Source organism: Megachile rotundata, chromosome 3 (assembly GCF_050947335.1).
Source record: "Megachile rotundata isolate GNS110a chromosome 3, iyMegRotu1, whole genome shotgun sequence".
In the NCBI taxonomy this organism is placed as follows: Eukaryota; Metazoa; Arthropoda; class Insecta; order Hymenoptera; family Megachilidae; genus Megachile; species Megachile rotundata.
The window spans coordinates 18,597,448-18,617,494 of NC_134985.1; the positions used below are offsets into that span (position 1 = coordinate 18,597,448).

General features: G+C 45.3%; 1 protein-coding gene and 1 long non-coding RNA gene across 3 annotated transcripts in view; one reads left to right on the forward strand and one right to left on the reverse strand.

The window, feature by feature from the left end:
• Nucleotides 1-19,319, reverse strand: part of mirr (iroquois-class homeodomain protein mirror) — a 33,385-nt gene extending 14,066 nt beyond the window's left edge. The window contains exon 1 of one of the 2 annotated variants that reach the window (XM_076530212.1): nucleotides 15,970-19,319. In XM_076530212.1, coding sequence (XP_076386327.1) covers nucleotides 15,970-16,008 — 39 coding nt within the window. In that variant the 5' untranslated portion in view covers nucleotides 16,009-19,319. The remainder of the gene's footprint in view (nucleotides 1-15,969) is intronic. The other variant, XM_076530213.1, reaches the window with a different exon arrangement.
• Nucleotides 1-20,047, forward strand: part of LOC105663212 (uncharacterized) — a 241,852-nt gene that overhangs the window by 138,041 nt on the left and 83,764 nt on the right. The window lies entirely within an intron of this gene.

Consider the following 20,047-nt stretch of genomic DNA (forward strand, 5'->3'; position numbering starts at 1 on the left):
AAATAATGAAATGAAAGTGAAAGAGTAAAATTAAATTTCACTTGTCACTGTCTCAGTGGCCACCGTCCAAGCGTATAGGTGTTGCGAGAGTATTCCAATGTTAGACTGTAATACTTCGAGAGACGTGCACACATGTTCCGATGTATTATTGAATGGCACGCGTAGTTATTTGAATGACGCACATTATCCACTTCATTAAAAAAAAGAGGGAATAACGTGTCACTACAAAGTTAGCTGTAAACACGTAAGGCTCGTAGAAGTTTTGAATATTCTCCGGGCACATATCGCAATCTAAACACGAATGTTTGCATTACATCGTATCGCTATGAAACGTACATACGTCAAACAGGGAGAAGGATAACTTTCGTATCTGCGCGAAAACAAGATGTTACGTCTTTTAACGAAATCGTTCTCTGACGGACGCTTAAATACCGACACGTTTCGTTTCACGCTATTTGCTTCAAATTCTTGGTGACTAGGCACAGACTGGTCTCTCGGCAAACACAACCCTGAACCAGAGAGAGTACATTTATGTTCCATGGATCTTCCCTCCCTTTTCTCTTTACCTTCTCGCGTTACACGCTATCTGCTCCCCATTTTTCCTCTATTTTTTATTCCGTGTTTAACATTTAGTTCGACTAGATCCATGATTTATGTTCTACTTAGCGATGGCTTCGAGTGCTTCGTAGATTCAAATTAGTAACTATGAGGCTTTCAAAATACTTAGAAACGTGTGTTATTAAAATTTAAAATGAATAATGCGAATTTCTTAATGTCTAATGACTAACGTCTTTTGGATTATCACATCATGTTTGTATGTGGATAATTTTATTTAGACTTTGAGTAACTTAGACGTTTTGAATAAGAAATTTTCCCAGTACAGAACTTGTTCTCGAAATTGTCCAAAGTATCCGAAAATAGTTTAAAGTTTTAACCCTGCGAAACTTCAGGTCGAACGCCGTGCCATCGCTAACTACGTTCCAGTAACACGATGTACTATCATGGATCACCGATTACGAAATTACGGAAAACTAGTCGATGTTTCTGCGCTTGTATACGCTCGCCTGACAGGCGAGTACACGCGTTACATCTCACTCGACCGTGCTGGGTACACACGCGGTTCCACATTAACATAGTCAAAGTTTACTTTCGACGAGGCTACCGTGTCGTTCTCTTCGTCGAAGATTCGCTGACTATGTCGACCGACGCGTTCCTCTAATCGCCATCTCCTCCGATTGCAAGGGCACAGTCTGAAGCGATCTAATGCCACACTGGTATTTTTCAGCAATGCGAATCACGAAAGAATTTAACGAATCGTATTATGTAGAATAGGTCTTAAGAAAAATGGCGATGTAAGGAAGTTGATTTATTTCGCATTCCACGCGGCCATTTTGTATAGGGGAAGTCATTCTACCGATACTTAGCTAAGACTGACTACCTATCAACCGAGAGTGATTTCTCAGCGTAATGTTTGCTCGCACACAGGTTTAGTTCCCGAGTGAACACGTACTCTAACCTAGATTATCGATGAACATGATTCAAGATCTGTTCGACGTTTCAGCAGCTGTTTAAGAATGAATTAATGGACGTCGATCGGTAGAAAATCGATCGAAAGCGTTATGAAACACGGACTACGAGATACCTCGTGTTCGGTTGCAAGTCCGGTCCGTTTACCGTTTCTTTGAAACGGGGGCGGTTAATGTCGATTCTCTGACAGGCAGTTTTGACTTGTTTTACAAATACATTCTGGAAGTTGGACATTACACGGTTGAAAATCGTTAAAAATTCCACAGCGAATACCTCGGAGAACTCGAACCGTCCACGCGGTAGCCGTTGCGTATGCCAGTGTAATTTGAGCGACGTTATCGAAACACGAGAATAAACGACGCAAGATTTCCATATTAATCGAACAACTTTCTCCACAGACGAATGAAAATCGTCGTGGCACGTCGTATACGCCGAGTGATGAGGATAAGACTGCTTTCGGGAATGATGATGGTGAAAACGAATTTTGAATCTCGTTGCAGATTCTTGTGCAAACGTAAATTCTGGTTTAACCTTGCAGAGTTTTTATTCTTTTGATCTTGGTCAAACGGGTAACGCTGAAGATACAGGTGTGTTAATTACCAACGTTGCAGATAGTTGCAATAATAGCCAGCTGAATTTCACGGAGAAAGTAATTGCAACTTTTACATCGTTTTCGTCACATTCGAAGTGAATAATCACCCATTTCGGACACTTTATAATCCAAGTAATCTTTTAAAACTTTTTTGATCGAACGCTGCAAGGTCCAAAATTGGCAAATTCCGTCTATCGCGAACAATCGTCTCACGCTTAAACGAGCACCTGCCGAACCGATCATTTCCGATTTAGGAAACAATAAACGCCTCTGGTGACGCGTTATAATCGGCCAGCAGAATCGGCAGAGCAGCTGCGCGAAAGAAACGCGCAACCAAAGGGAGCCGAAAGGACTTTCCAGCAGCGTGAAAAAGGCAAAGGCAACTGCCACTAAATCGTCGCGGTCTCTGATTCTCCCCTTTTTCTCTATCCAGGAAGGTAAACCGAGAATCAGGCCCGTACATAATACCAAGGGGTGCTCATTAATTCCATATCAAACAGCACGGCTAAATAGATTAGCGGGTTGAGTGGCTTTCGCGCCCCGTAGCCTAAACAAACCCCCGTTCGAACCTCCCTGCAGGGTCGTGCGAGCCTCCCGACCATCCCATCCGTCCACATCCATCCATCCATCCATCTATCCGTCCGTCGCCTCGTTTCGATGGCCCCGAACATATTGTCGAAAGCCAGCCGGGCATTGTGTCGCTACGAAAAACGTGACCCACCGCGCATTATGGCATCGAGAGCGGCGTTAATGCGTGTCCCGGTTCCGCTTTTGCCTCTCTTCTCCCTCGATTCTAGCTCCAACTGCCTGCAGTTGGATCACGATTCGTGCACTACTGTATATACATATATACACACATTGCGACCCTGTTCGCTGTTCGACCGTTGTCGTTCGAGGCTGATCGACGATAAAACTCGGTTTGATAGCACGCCAGGATGCGTGAGCTGTAACGATAGACTGATGTTCGAATTGGGATGTCGCTCTGAAGATTCTTGGTAGAAGTCTACTTTTAGTTTGCGAAAAAAGATCACACGTTCAATTAGGATTTTGTAGATCTGCGTTGGGTGTGATTTAGATGTCTCCGACTTGGAACTTGGTTAGCTTCAAGGGAATACAAGTTGGGTACATAGGAATCGGATACCTAGAAGCTGGATACCAAGAGAGTTCGATACAACCGGACTGAGTGTATAGGATGAGTAAGAATGCCACAGATTTGAGAGCAGAGGCATACATTGAAATGCCAGAAGAAAATTTTTCGACATCTACCATTCCCCCCAGAGGGTCTTAATTTTCCCGAACCCCAAAATTAAAATTCCGGTCTTAGCACGGTCGAACGACCCTCAGGCACAGTTAGCGGCAATAATCGTATCGTAATGCACAGCATGGTACGTGACGATGGCTTCAGCTTCCGTTGAAGCCCATGTGCCTCGAAGGAGAAATCGTGGTGGCGGCAATTAGCATGGTCGTGGAACAAACGAGCCAGCGTATCGGGCTAATGCTTCGATATATCGATCCCCAGGCGTACGAATAATTATCGTTCTCCGTCTGGTAGCGAACGACGAGGAGAGAGGGCCAGACTCGGAGGATCTCGTTGGATCGTACACGAGGCGCTACCTTGAACGCTACTTTAAAGGCGACGCGAGCAACACCACGGGTCCAGGGTGATATAGTTGCCGGTCTGGGTTGCACGGTTGCGAGCGGCGTGCTACAGCATCTTCTCGATGCGATCGCGTGAAGTAACTCAGGGACTGCCGGCTGGCTTCTTCTCGGGACCTTAGGACTGAATTATGGCCCGTGGCACCGGACACTCGCCAACACGCTTCGTCGTTTAACCCCTTGCCCGATCCCGAGCCCCGAAGCGCATTCTTGCTGTCCTCCGCTTTTCTCGCGGACTCGTGGAATCTTACGATTCCTGGTGAGAACGTTCTCTTTGCAGTATATCTGCCCCCTTGCTTTCGCGTTGTCCGCGTTCAACGTAGCTTTTCTCTTTGCGATCGCAACGTTGTTTCGCTATAAAGTAGCTCCAGGGGCAGAAACCTACTTCTAGCTTATCCCCTACTTCTAAAGAACCGTTTTGAGCCGAATGACACTCTTCGCGTTCGATTGTTACAGAAAATTCGTCTCGAGTCCTTACACGATCGGTGGTCATGCTCGTTGTCTCGCATACCTGTACGACCCCACGAAAAACCGATACGTCGTGCTCTTAGGGAGTCGACGATGAATGATCGATAGACGTCCGATCCTCGTGACAGAAAAAACTGGAAGTCCTCGGGTTGAAACGGTTGTGGTTGCCAGCTAGAGAAACCAGTACCTCTTTTCTTCTCCCTCTTGGAACGTACGGCCACGATCAGCCTCCGCTACACGCGTTTTATGACGCGATTTATATGCACAATGTAACAGTCGCGTCGACGTGGGAACACGTTACGTCGCGATCTCGTGTCGTTCCTTTCTTCTGCTCGTACCGACAAGAACTGTCCCTTCTTCTCTCTCGCTGTTCTTCCAGCGACGAACGCTCGCGGAGCTAAGGTCCAGAATAAAGACACGCGATCTCGATGGTAAAGATTGTCCGATGGTTTTTTGGTAGCGCCCGACGGTGTCGCTGAATTCGTTCGAATTTATTGGTTACCGTATTCAGTAAGGAAATTGTCTCCAACGCGTTTACCGTCTCTCCTTATTCTCGAGAAGTGGAAAAACTAACAGGTCTTGTTCGCAACCTTTCAGAACCGTCTTACCAATATTGGTTCGTAATTGTTCGATTTACTTTGCATTATTGGGTGTACGACTGGACTGTTCGTGGAACTGGGTGGACAAGCAACTGTTCTTGATACCTTTCAACGTTGGATCTAATTTGAATGCGGACGACTTGGCTGCGTATAATTTGGAGGCGTTCAATTTGCGTGAGCTGAATTTGAATGTGGACTACACGAGCGCGTTGAATTTGGGTGCCTACTTGGCTGCATAGAGTTTCGAGGCTTGGGTGCATATAATTTAGTATAAAGGCTAATAAATTGTAACGAACGTACCATACACAGCCCTTGCGCTATACCAACAGCAAGAATGCATGTCACGGTTACAGGCCTAATCGGATGTTTCTTCTACACGTTAACTTTTGGACTTTCCAGTAGCGTTCGAATAGAAGGAAATATGAGGGCAAGATGGACAGCGTTGTTGCACGATTTATAGATTCGAAAGAGAGTCGGTTATCCTGTGGACACAGATGCACCGCTGTTTGCACACGGAGCATTTGTCACGCGTGTCCTGCGAGAGAAAAGGGACCGGTCGATGATGCCCTCTTTGCAACGAGGCCCAGCCAAGTCAATATTGACTCCAGACCAGATTGATGGACCTTCTTCGCGTGTATGTTTAGGCCTCACGGCACTCACTTATGTTCCCACCCTGGTCTCGTTAGTCCCTGTTTAGCTCGCCCCTTGTTCCACGATCGCCCAATCGTTCCGAGAAACACGAAATACACGCTTGTAACACGTCGATGTAATTTTGAAAGTACCGATGAAAGATTCTTCGGACAGCAATGAGAACGCGAGTTTTCGAGTTGAATCGGTTTCGGTCAAAACATCGTTGTTTAGATACGATTACGCGAAATCATGTACTGTTACAAGTTCACCAAGAAACAGGTTTATTTTTAACAATTCCAGCTACGTGTTGTTTCGAGCGAAACCGAACGACTTCGAGGAACAACGAACATTTATTCATATTTATTCCACTTCCCCTGATCGACAGAGCGATTACAAAATGAAGACACGGGTCATTCATACTCATCGAGCGGAAAAAAACGAATCGACGATGGTGAGCAAATTACAGCTCGCTGACTGTAAACGCATGCCTTTACGAAATCGTTCGTACTCCGTAATATCGTACTGCATCCACTTACCGTTTATACGTTCCAAGAAGACTGCTAACTACTCACTTTCATTCACACGGAAAACCAACCGACCTTCGAATTTTTGTTTGGACGTGTCACGAACGCGATATGGAAACAAATTCGTGAGAGTTTGCCAATCGAGCACTGCATCATAAGAAACATCGTTGCATCACGGCAGATAATTACAAAGTCGCAGAGTTCTAAACATTGAGAAATTTCAAGGTTACAAACATCGTTATCGTTGCGGCAATAAATATCCACGGAAAAGCGATCAGAAGAGCAATCGCGAGAAAGAATATGCCGTTTGAAAACGGAAATGGCGGAGCCTCAGGGAAAATTGCGAACGGTGGAAAAGTCAGGCAAGAGGGGGGAACGTAAAACGAAATCTGATAAACCGTGAAATCGGTCGTTCTCACGGGGTTACACGATCGTGGTCTGGCGTCTATCACGCGGTATCTGTCTAAATTAATTCGCTCCTCTATACTAATCGGTACGCTCTTTCAAGCTCGCGCGAGAGGGGACCTCTCGGCGTTATCTTTTCGAGGATCGGGCAAAAGGGGTAAGGACGATCGTTCGCGAGAGATCGTTGAACGGAAAAGGCCTGCACACGGGTTTCGACAAAAGCGAGGCGAGAGAATCGCCATCCGACACCAAAGTTTCGTCGTAAAGCGATTAGCAGCGTGAGTGGCGTTATCGGAAGAGAACCCGTGACGATACAATGGCGCATCCGGCGTCATTTGCTAACGCCGTCACACTCGAATGATAGCGATGTCGAGTGTACGTGTGTGTTCGCGATGCTCGCACGCATCGTCGCGCGATACTTTCGTCCTCGTCGGCATAATCGTATTCTCCTTGGCGGATACCTATGATACTCGTCACGAGTATAACACGCTCGCGTTCTATTTATTAAACATACACACTAACCAGCGGGACCGAACGTATTACGCGATACGGCTTATCGCTCGAAAAGAGTTACTTTGTAATCTTCAAGCAGCGTGTTAGATGTTAACCGGCCACGCAGAGAGAAACAAAACTCGAGACGCCTTTCCGGCGACTCCCGCGTCGCGACTTGCCCTTACCTTTCGACCTCTCCGCTACCTTACTTTGCTTTTTTCAAGAACTTAAAAATTGTATTAACCCGTTGCGCTCGAGAGGCTCCTCTCAGGGCAATATTTTTAAATAAGCATTATTTAATTAATTCTATAATACTGCTCATGTGATGTATAAACATAATGAAATAGACAAAGTGGAAATTATTAGTGGAGTAATAACCTCATTGAACATTTAAATTAATATTTTAAAGTTGCTATGTGCAAAGAATAAAATTATCTTCGAGTGCAAAGGGTTAACCTTTCTCGAAAACCTTTGCCTCGAGATAGAGGTGCTCCATATCTTATCAATACCCGACAATAATATCAATAAAATGTTTAGTCTAACGATCGAAGTAAAATATATTCATTTCGTAGCTGAAGTACCAAATAATATTCGTTCAATAAATCTGAGTGCGTTAAGTGAAAAAAAGACAATACAAATTGAATCGCCGAGAGAGAAATCGGATTCGAAATTCCGAAAAGGTAACAGCAGGCGTAGAAGAGGGAAGTCGGTGGTACACCGAAATCGTAATGGTTCGTTTACAAGCGAGCCCGCGGAATTTATTGCACGGCGCGTACACATCGGTGGCCGCGAACCAATGATTTATACCGTGAGAAAGATTAGGCATTCGCGGTTGAAAACCCTTGCACCACTACCGTTACGCGAGAACCGTGGTGGCTTACAGATAAAATAGTAACGACTCCCGTAAGGACAATTTCAATAAATTATCAAGCTGTAGCGCGCGAATGATCAGAGATCGCCGTCGCCTTTCCTCGAATGCTTCGAACACCGATTACACCTCGATCTCCCTCGACTCTGCATTCCCTCTTGCCTTCCGTTGAATTTGCATCGACACCGAGCCCTCCTTGGCCCCGTCCACCAACCACGGAGAATGCATGGAACGACATTTCTTTCGGTAAAAACTGATCGAACATCGACATCCCTCGGGAGGAGCTTCTTCGCAATCCCATTGTTCTTGCATCGCGCGATGGAAGGACTGAAAGACTCTGGAAGACACGATGCCTTTCGATGATAGAGCTTCATTGTTGCCAGTTAATTTCCCTTTATCGACAAACTCACCTAGCGTTACCTACGCCGTTATTGTTTGACAGAAACCTTGCGGAATAATTCATGGTAATATTATAGGAAATAAATTTAACGTTCTTCGGAAATAAGGACACCTTAACGTATGTGACTCGCGTCGAGTATGTGGTAGTGTCAGACACACTGAAAGTGAAGTGTATATAAATATTGGAAGCTTTCTTTATTTGCATTAATATTGCTGAACACGCTATAAGATGACAGGTTAATTGTCGTTTGAACTATGGTCAAATGTATACACACGTGCACTCGAGGTCTTTTGTTTTTGGAATTAATTAAGCACAATTAAGCAAGTGACTGTTAGCTATTATCGGTTTCCATATTTTACGTTCGTACCTGCAGTAATATTTTGCACCGGGCGAATTGGATACAGCAGTGTTATATATGTTGCAAGTTGGAACACTATTAATTGTTACTAGATTTTTGACAGATACCGTGAATATTGTAACGTCGATGCTGATACAGCGCGAGATAGAATAGATGACTCAATTATTTATGAACTTTTAAGAATATAGCGTGAAAGGCAGTGCTCTCGAGGGTTCGTGTTTTCCTATCTGGGATCATCAAGCTGTCGAGACTCTATCTTTCACGCGTAAACTTCACGGATCGATCCTAGCCTAGCAGGGACCCTCGTCCAAACTAAACAGCTAAATTACCTCGAAAACTAAAACGTCATTTAGTCATGAAAGAAAACACTGTACTCGTTAATACGATTTTTACTAAATACTTCCTTTGTGCATGTGTTAAACAGCTTCTCCTTACTCTGAATCGCATAATATAAAAGTAATTCCGTCGTGGCGGAACAAGTAACCTCTTGTAGGATTGCTCAATGACAAAAGAGATAAGCTCCGTTAATCGAGTACTCTGCAAAAATGATTCTGTTTCTCGATTCCTTATCTAACGATTCCACGTAGCCCGGTATCGATGAAGCCGAAACGCAAGATGAAGTGTGCAGGTTCTATAAAGAACGATAAATAACCAACGACTCATCGACATCGTATTATGCCGAAACGTAATCGGAGTACCGGATATCCTGGGGTTACGATTAGTAACAATGTTTCTCTCGCAACTTCTTAACGCACAAATTGTTTGCGTTTAAACACGTCACATATAGATCCCAGTAACTATACACTTCAGTTCTACGTATCGAAACTATAGCATTCAAAGCCCTAAACATTCTACGCATCGAATAGCTGTCCAACGCATCGAATTATTGCACATTCAAGATCCTATTCAAGTCGCACACATTCAAATCCTATGCATCCCCGTTTCACACATTCACGTTCTACGCATTCAGTAGGCACAATAGCCCTATGGAGATCCTACACATTCTCCACATATTCAATTCTTACATTCAAGTCCTTGCATCCTTAGTCTCAGAATTGTGTGTAACTTCTGCACATTCAAGTTGTACTCTCGTCCTACATTCAAATCTTAAGCTCCAAGAATCTACGTCCTACGCATTCAAGTTCTACACGCCAAGGTCCTGCGCATCTAACTCCCACACGTTCAAGTTCTACGCGTTCAAATCCTATGCATTCTGCACACTGAAATTCTTTGCATCAATTCTACACAAATCCTTAGGTATGAATTACGCATGTGACTCGCACGTATGTTTGACGTGTTCGGAACCTATGCATCTAACTCCTACGTTCACACCTTGTGCATATGTGTACTTATCGAACTACGCGTCCAGCGTGTACATTCAACGCTTACGTTCCTCCTGTCCCTACATTCATGTTCTTACCAGGTACACATTCAAAACTCGAATCAAATCTGTCCGCCGACATTTAAGATGTACAGAATCTCATGCGCTGTTCTATCGATTCTACTCTTAGAGATCCAACTGGCACGCATTCAAGTCATACGTTGTTGAAAGACAAAAGTCTTCTGGTTTGAATAGCTAAAAAAGTTCAAGACATCTGCCAAATTTAACCGTTTGGTTAAAGATATTTATCTGCCAAATTTAACCGTTTGGTTAAAGACATTCATCTGCCAAATGTAACGATTGTAAGCGCCTAAACGAACGTTTCCGTTAGCCTCCATACAGGAAAGTAATACGGTACCCGAGTGGAAATTTTGAGATAGTATAAAATTCGCATTGCACGCGTCTAGCATGGAAAGAGTTAAACTCGAGATTGCAATTTGAGATAGTCCGAGGCCGTGAGTGAATGAATTCGATGAAGAAACGAATGAAAGAAGCAGTTTGAGTCAAAGCTATCAGAAAAAAGAGGCGCGAAAAGTCGGTGGGTTCGGAAGAGCGCAAGAAGGACGAAAGCGAGGAAAAAGAAGAGGCGAAGCGGTGCGAGTGAATGAATAGAAGAGTCCGAGGAAAGAAAAAAAAGGAGGGCAGAAGTGGAGTCAGCCAGAGTAAGAATGAATGCAAGGAGCGAGAGAAGAGGAGAGAATAGAAGAGAGACGGAAGAGGGCGGGCGGAGGATCTGAGTCAGCTCGATTGGATCGAGTAGCGCCGAGTCAGCGAGCGAAACACCGGCTAACTGCCGAGCGCAAACTACTACCGGAGATCGTATCTATATGGCAACGTATCGTGCCGTGGCACATCGCGCGCTGCCAACTTGCAATAATATGGCCATTCATAATTTTTACGCGGCCACCACCATTCAGGAATCCTCGCGGTGCCTCCTCGCGTTCCCCCCGCGAACGCATTCCAATAAGCCAACAACAACAAAGAGAACCCGACCAAATTGTCCGCGGACCCGTGTCGGAATCGCACGCCACGCAATTCCACGAATTCCAAGGCGCTTCGATTCGCTCCACCGGAAACGACTGGGAGGCAACCGAACCTGCCGTTAAATCCGGAGTATTGCTGAATCTAAATCCGATGCATCCACGGTATGCTTCTTATGCGTGGAACTTCGGAGAGGATGACACGAAGGATGGCCGATACTTTGACCGGCTCTTTCTAATTTTTTAGATAATTAAATATAACGTCGAGTCACGGGCTTCATCAAAATTCTAATTAAAACCTCAGACTTCCTACACAGCAAATACTATCTTGAATCCTAACTTTACCAAACTCAGACTGAAAGTTGTTCGAAACGATTTACCCACGAGTACATGTTCAAACCGCAGAATGTTAGGTGCGAAGTTCTAATTCTAAATTTGTCGACAGTGTAGAAGAAACCCTGATGGGAGTCTAAGGGTTAATTGTCGATCGGTTTTCTTATTGCAACAAGCACGATAGCAGCTCGCGGTTGGCATTTGCTTTGCGTCGATGATGTAACCGAGTCGTTGAGCTCTCGGCGAAGAAACTGTCGGCCGTAAATACGTACGACACGCGAGCCGTGTAAACTTATCATTAATAACCATAAAGCGCGTTCAGGTGTGCTTGTTGTCGGCTTTCGCCTTCTTAATTTCAAGCCGGCGATTCCGCTATCCCGACCAGCCGGGGATCGAAGAATTTTTATCTCTTCATCGTTGCAACAACTTGGTTCTTGCTGTACTCCGCTCGAATACTCGCGCTTGGAAACGAGACCGTTCGCAAAAGAAAAAGTCAGGATACCGAACATCAATTTCTTCTGGCTTGTTCGCATGCTACGAAATTCGCGTGTCGTCGCGGCGAGCTTAATTCTGGCTGGGAAAAAATATTAAGAGGATCTTGCTCCCACCAGCTTGACGATGGGTATGAATTAAATTTAGAACTCGGCGAATTCGTATCCCTAATTCCTGTCACTGTAATTAAAATCGCGCTGCATCTGACGCAAATAAACGAAACCTTACTTTTATTCCTAATATCAAACGGTGGCTGTTTAGATTAGACGGAATAAAAATGCGAGAAAAAACGGTATTTATTGTACGTACAAGATCGGTGATGAAACTAGGCTTCACGGACGATAGAACAAAGTGTGAGGTTTCCTTATCGACGCTTTTTAGCCGAACTATGACATAATTACGATAAGCAGTGTCGCGTACGTTCTCGAGAAAGTGGCGTTCGATGATTCAAAGACCCCGTCTGGTGTTGAGAAATTGAATTCTACGATTACGATGGCTCTCAATAAATTTTTCTTCGTACAAACAAACGGCGCGCGGTGGAAAGATTAAACGCGTCAAGTTTGACAGGCAACGGGCGGGAATTCGAAAGAAAAAAGAAAGAACTGTGTCAACGATAAAACGACAACTCATGAGTGGAGTTCTTTGCTTGTTTATTTAACTCTGTTATACGGAGAGTAATACACATAGATAATAGACCATTAGTTTTTATCGGCACTTAAAACAAACACGATACCGGCAACGATTCTGTTTTCTGTTTCTCTACTACGTTTACGAATATTATCGATAGTCGCTTCGAATTGTTAATAATTTTGCGCCAAACTATCTACACCGTTTAAAACAACGATTAATCGAACTGAATCGAACTGACATTTAAAAGACTTTACTCGAACAAATGCATATTTGTTCAATTAGCATATTGAACGATTTCGATGGCTCTCAATAAATTTGTAGTATTTAAACAGTCAGATCGTAGGAGTCTCAGGACAATCTTAGAATTTTTATAATTTTATTTTAGAGTTGTTTATATTAAGTATGCCAAGTTGGAATCATCTAAATGTCTCATTAATTTAATTGCATGTAAATGAAATTTTTGCAGTCGTTTAGTACTGAAATTAATAAAAAGAAAATGAAACTTCTACTGCCATGAAATTTGTTCAAAAAAAGACTACCTTTCAATAAGAATAGTCGTTTTTAGATTCAAAGATTTAATCATAAGAAGTGGAAATTAAGAAGAATCGGTGAAAGGTAGACGATAAAAGAGCTTCGAACGAGCGTGGCAACAATGCAACGATAAAGGTGTAAAAAGCCGGCTGATAGTAAGACGAGATAATTATTCTAGCAGGGCGCAAGCTCTTCGATCATTTCGGAACGTTGCTTTAGGCGTGGCAACACATGTTCTCAGCTCGGCGCTATGCACAGCGAATAGGTATGCACCAACAGCAGCGTAACACCTATATGCAACATGTCAGGACACGTGGTACCGAATCTCTCAGGCTTGCCAACGGCTATCCATTTTCCCTACGAACAAGATCCCACGCTACAAATTATCCGTTGCGGTTTGCAAGACCGAAATGAATCGTTGCAACCACTCGACGTGGCTTGTGTCTCGTTACGATTTTCGTGAATGATCTTCCAAATTGAAACTACCATTTTTCATTGAAATTTTAACAATATGATCTTGACAATGACTTTAGAACTGACAGAGCACTAAAATTGGATCATTCGTCATCAATGTATTAGGGTATTGTGATGAAAAATTGTAAAACATTTGACGTAACCTATACTGAATTTTACATATATTTGTTATGTCTAATACTAACATTTATTCTCGACAGAAATGTTTGAAATAATATCAAATTTTTTGGTACGGAATTTAAGATGAATTGTAACAAATTTCTTTTAACATTCTACGATAAATAACAGTCTAGTTGCCAAGAAAAATAAGCAGACATTTTTATCGCGAACTCGAAAATGATTTCACTTAGCTCGTAAAATTAATTAGTCAGTAAAGGGGGTTTGTAGAAAAGAACAAGTTGATTTTTATAGCACTTGTAGTCGTTAAACGGAGCATTTGTACACGATACGAATTGAAAGTTCGATAACATCGCGGTTTCTAAAAGCGACGTCCGTTTTGCAATGAAACTTTAAATATTACCAGTATCGAGTGAAATTATGTTGTATGCCAACTCGACTCGAACACGAGGTAAGTCTAGGAATCGCACTTGCATCGCGTGCAATCAAACGATCGTAACTCCGTGAAGCGAAGGAGATGACTTCCTCCACCTCGGCAGCTCGTAAAAGTGCATCCGCAACGATAAAGACGATATCCGTTTTCGCGGTGTATAGTCAACGGCATAAACGATTCATTCGCCTGGTTAACCGTGACATATGGCGAAATCACACACAGGAAAAGGAACAGATAGACACAAATAGGTGAGAGCCTTTCGACCGTTGAATACATTTGACTTTCAAACCATCGAAATTATATCCGGATTTATACATGCATTGGTCGGACAACGATCACGATTTTCATTTAACACGTCTGCCAGTTGGTCAAAATACTTTTGGTATTTTTTTTTTTGGGGGGTAATTTAGTGAAATACGGGTGAAATAATTTCATTGCAATTTCGAATGCTTTTCTTGCCACACGTTTTAGAACTACCCTAACCTAACATTTTAGAGTATCTAAGAATAATAAAAGTGTATAGAAATTTTGCAAGAAATATTTCATTGGTTTACTTAGTTCTCGTGATATCTCTGATCTCGAATATTAATTTCGAAACGAAAACTATACTTGTACAGATAAATTCACGTTTTCATCGAATGATTTCATCTCGACAAGAGGTCGTTTTGACCCCTTTAGTGGAAATAGGTACACTCGTTGGTAAATCTAGCCATAACTAATTACAATATACGAGTATTTGCCACTAATATTTCAATATTACTTATGTCTTTTTTCTATTGGTTTTCAAGTATCGTGCGCTTGCACGTGCGTCGTATATTTTCCTCGCCTTTTGTGCTAACCAAACGCACCTCGATATTTCCCGATTGGTAACAGAAGTTAATGCGATGGAAAGTTATGCGAACAAATAAAAGATTTGCCAAATAATAAATAATAAGGTTTGCTAAGACTTACTGAGATGTTTATCGCGTTGCCACAAGATTCACTCGCAACAAATTTAAAATAGGGAATCTTTGTATTCAAATTTTATATATTATTACCGTTATACTATATAACAAATTACAAGAATATTAAGTGTTAATACATTGACTGTCACTAATGGCGCCAATCAATCCCTGATACGAACAACCAAATGTTCCTTTTTATAGTTTCTTATATTCTCATCAAAATATATAATTGTTCCCCATTTTACATTCTCATTGAATTGCGTTTTAAAATAAAATTTAAGCAGCAATGAATACAATTTAATTATCTGAAAAGATACCTGAATATCTGCTTGCTCACTCGAGGGCTAATATGACGAAGTAATTAAAAGCGAACATACATACAACGCGTTGCAAGTACGATTATTCAAAGTACTAACGCTTTCCGCTTGCTAGCTTGCTTAAATAACTTAATATTCGTATCTACAATTACATTACAAATTTTGTTCAATTACCGAGACATTTGCTACGCTTAGTAAGCGTTCTTGTTGTGCAGCTTATTATACAAAATGCTTAGATTGAAAAATGGAACGATTATATTCAAAATACGCAACTGCCATTATAATGCGTCATATTATATATGGTCATTTTTAACCGTGACGGTCAACGTGTTGACGATAAGGAGACCATAAAGTTCACGTGACTGGCTGGTGTTTTTACTTATTCGATTACGTGAGTGTAAAATTATAGTTCGTAGGGACGTCAACGGTTAGCTCCTCAATTTCGAGTTTTAGATTACTATAATTTCGTTCAAAGTTTTTCGCTGTCGTACAAAGTTGCAGACATCGATCATGGGTGACTACACGGCAAAACAACGCGATAAATTAGGGTAAATGCGAGGAATGCTCGAATAGAAAAACAAAACGATTATATCTCGAGTAGATGTAGTTGCAGCGTGTGCTGCACACGACCGTTTTCACGGTGGCAGTCAGCGTGCTACCAGTAACGAGGAAACGGAGTTCACGGTAGCAGCTGATCGGGTTCAGTCATGCTACATCGTGATCGATGTCATCGAATCGAAGGGTACATCGATCGAAGTAATCTTGGATATGTACGGTGAAATCGAGTCGCGAAAGTTAGGCTAACGGAGGACACTCACCTGTAGATTTGGCGATCCTCGGAAAGAGAACTGTGACATGTTGTGTCGGCCACTCAGGGCCGGATAGTCGAGCGCCGCTACGCGTTCATCCTTTCATACCGTGACATCTGTGTCGCGTTTTGGTCTCACCGAGTCATTCGAGAACAAGTATCAAGAACACTTTTCTTTCCCCGTATCGTTTCACTGTTAGCACCGTGAAAAAGTTGACGACAAATGGTGTTGGTCTCGCAGCGAGCGGAGTCACAAACGACGGATGAAAAAGGCGGTGTAGAAAAAAGGAGGATATCGTAGGTACAGGTTTCACTGAGGCGCGCGTTTTATTAGTACTCGATAGTACTCGATCCCGCAGGAGGTGTTCTCCAGGCTGTATACACTCGCACTGTCACAGAGTCGTAACACAATAGCAAGGACCAGTTTGCCGATCTCCGACCACAAGGCACCCACCCGGTGCAGACACTGTCGGTTTCTCGCCAGGACTCGTCTTTCACGGCGCGATGACAAGCATAAGTCAAACGGGTAGAGTTCACGCACTGATCACTGGAGAGACAAAGATCGTTTTGTCCAGGTGACGTGGACACTAGAACCCGGTGAACCGATTACCGGGGCACGAAGGCGGCACAAACACGTCACGCGTTAATGCGTGTATACGAGCCGGTGGATGACGATTGCTCGCAACTCCACGCCGTTTGATCCGATCGGCGCGCCAGCTATGATCGGTCGCGACTATCCTCCGAATCGTCGTTTCTTTTCGACGGAATCCAGTCCTCCGCTCGGCGGATAGGAAGGCGGAGGTACGTAAACGGCGAGCACGACGAAGAAAGCGCGATGCAGAGGGTGAGAGAGAGAGAGCGAGGAAACGAGAAAACGAGACGGAACAGAGGGAGGAGCGAGCGAGAGGAAGCGCTAGAGGGACGGACAGGCGGCGAAACGAGAGATAGAGAGGGAAACAGTGGTAGGTCGAGAACTCGAGCGATGGTGACGGAGGAGAGACGTTCGTGAAAAAGGAAAGGCGAGGATCGACTTGTTCGCGCACACCGTGACTCCTTTTTTTTCCTCGGTCCGTAGAATCCTTCGACACACGTACCGGTTCGCACTCGGCGCAATCACAAAATGGTAATACCCGTATTTACCTCGGTTTTTTTAAGAACAGGTCGTCGAGAGTCGATCACGATTTTCTCGACTCGCGACGAGTTGTAAGTTAACACCGCACCGAGTCGTGCGCACTCTAAACAAGTAACTACCAACTGGCTCGGTTCACACGTGTACAACCCCTCTCGGCACTTCTGTCTTCGTCCTCTGCGTGATTCGCGCGCGTGTGCGTCCACATGTATGCATACGCGTTCTCTCGCTCCTGTTCAGAGAGAGGGTAGAAGAAGAAGAGGTGCCGCCGCGTGTCCGCGCGACGACGACTGGTTCCTCCGGATTCGAAGTTGGCGGAAACTCGTTTGTTAGCGAGTATATACCCGTGGCGAGATCAGGTATAATCGTTGGTCCGTCGAGTACTATTCACACGCGCACTTGTATCGTAAATCGTCACTGACATCGAAATTTCGATCGGGCCTCACGAAGCCGAGGTACGGCCGATCCTGGCGATAACAACCTGTACGCGGTAGCGGGTTTCTCGAAGGACCGAACAACGCGATCCAAATCCGTAAGTTCTGGTATCCCCGTTCCGCGAGATGACGGTTGATCGCGGTGTAGGAGGAGGCGGCGGTACAGTGACGGTGGCGCTGGCGATAACGATGGTAGTGTGCCGATGGTGGTGGTGGTAGTGACGAGAAACGGTCGGCTCGACAGTGGTGGTGGCAGAGTCGTCGCCGTAGTTCTTTTCCTTCCATGGAAAGGGGGACGATTTTTGCGAGATGGTTTGCCCTCGTTGAGACGGGTGGGAGGGTCCAGGCTGGCACACCGCGTGGCGTGGTGGGGGAGCTGGGTGCCACCTCTGTTGGTGGCTGATGATGCCACTACCGGCACCTCGTACCCACGCGAATTCGTACCGCGCTCTGCTAGTAGGCCGAGTGTTCCGTGTACTTCTCTTCTCCGGAGTCAGGTCGGCATCTTCGTAGATCGGCCACGGAGCCGTACGCCGGCGGTTAGCGTCGGCAAACGCGACAATAAAATATGGTGAGTCGCCCGTGGGGCCAGCTAACGCGCTCCCTGCCTACCCCCTCTCGCTCCCGTTCCCCTCTTCTCTCTCTTTCTCTCCTTTTCCTCTTTCCGTTTCGCCCTCTCTCTCTTTCTCAATACGTCCCGATCTCTTCTTCTCCCTCCATCGCACGCTCCTCGTCCCTCGTGACGCCCCACCGTCACCGCTTTTCTTCCCTCTTCGTTCGACTTTCGTTTCGTGGAGGGGATGGGTGCCAGCAGCCAGAGGGGGCGCAACCGGCCGAGATGCTGCCGTTGCCACCGTGTTGGGTTCTGGTGGGGTCAAGGGAGAGGTAGGTTGCGTTAGGAGGGGCGAGAAGAGGAGGCAGAAACTACACGACAATTTTAGTTCGATAGATCCCGAAGTTTAGCCTCGGCGGCGCTGCTTTACTTGCCGCTGACTTCTTCCCGGTAGTTTGTTCGCTACCCTCTCTCCCGCTGCTATTCGCTTCTCCACCTCTTTCTTGGACACGACCGCACACTCTGACGTCTCCCCACCACCGCCGTAATTCCCACTCTCTTTCTTTCTCTTTCTACCTCTTCTCCTTCATCGTGGCCGATCGTCAACTACTTCGTACCCCTTGCTCGTACACCTCTACCCCTACTTCCTCGAGATCCTCCGTGCTCTCCGCACACAACGCGACACTTGACTACGCGTAACCTTTCTCTCTCTCTTTCTCCCTCTTTCTCTCTCTCTGTCTCTCTTTCGCTCGTCTTCGACTTACGATTTTCCTTTTTCACTCTAATCTACCGTTGCGACGTCTTTCTCGCTCCACGCTTATACAATGGAACGCACGATCACCGTACGACGAACGTATTACACGAGCACGTTTACGCGGCATAAACGCGAACCGGCTGTTTAACGCGCCGACGATGCGTACATGTCCCATCGCGCGTATCGTCGATGATTGTTATCATCGATGCGAAGGAAAAAAAAAAAGAAAAAAACACGTCGACGGACGATGGTCTCGGATTCTTCTTTTCCTTTCGCGAAATTCCTTCCACGCAGCTTCGATCGAATTCGAAAATTGATCCGCGTCGCGACTATCCTCCAGTCGAATCGAGCGGCAAATCGACTGACCGTAGTGTACGCGATTGCGGCAACGTGCCGACGATCACTAACAATATACAAGTTAACAACGGCTCGCGCGACGGATACGATGACGACAACGACGACTTCGGCCGTGGCGTCGTGAAAGTGTGTTTTGCGCAGTTCTTTCAAGGGAACTCGCCTCCTCGCGCTTACTTGTCGCCCTCCTGGTGCGACCGCCGATCAAAGGGGCGGGTAGGGGCGGCTGTAGGTGGCGGATCGCGAAGCACAGAGGTTGCGGGGGAGGACATTCGTCGGCACGGGTGGGGGCATTTCGTAGGGGACGGTAGAGGCTCGCGGGGTGGGTGAAAAAAAGGTGCACTGACATTTTTCGCCGGCCGGCAGATTGCCGATATACACACCTACCTACGAGAGTACCTGCCAGCGAAGATATTTTTGCCGTTTCGTGGTGAAACTCACACGCTCGCGTTTACCCCTCGCTCGGACGCGAACGCCGCGTGTAGTGGTGCTCAACGACGGAGCAGCAGAAAGAGAGAGACGGCCGACCGGATAAATCGTCCCCTTCCACACTTCTTTCGTCTCCCCTCTAATACACCACAGTGGGTGCGGAGCTCGGCTTTTTTCCCCTCCGTGGGCGCGGACTAACCTTGCCCCGCCCCTGCCACCTTTCCGTGCCCCCTCCACTTAAACTCGTAGCTACCGGTACTACTACCAAACCCTGCTGTTCGTTGCCTTTCTCATCGTCCCGCAGTGTGCGCGGCACGTTGAGCTACTACTTCGCGCTCTTGCTCGCCACGGCGTCGCCGACGGAGGAACACGTTGCGGAACAGAGAAGCTACGCGAGCCGGAGCGAGACGGTAACATACGGCGAGGGCACACCGA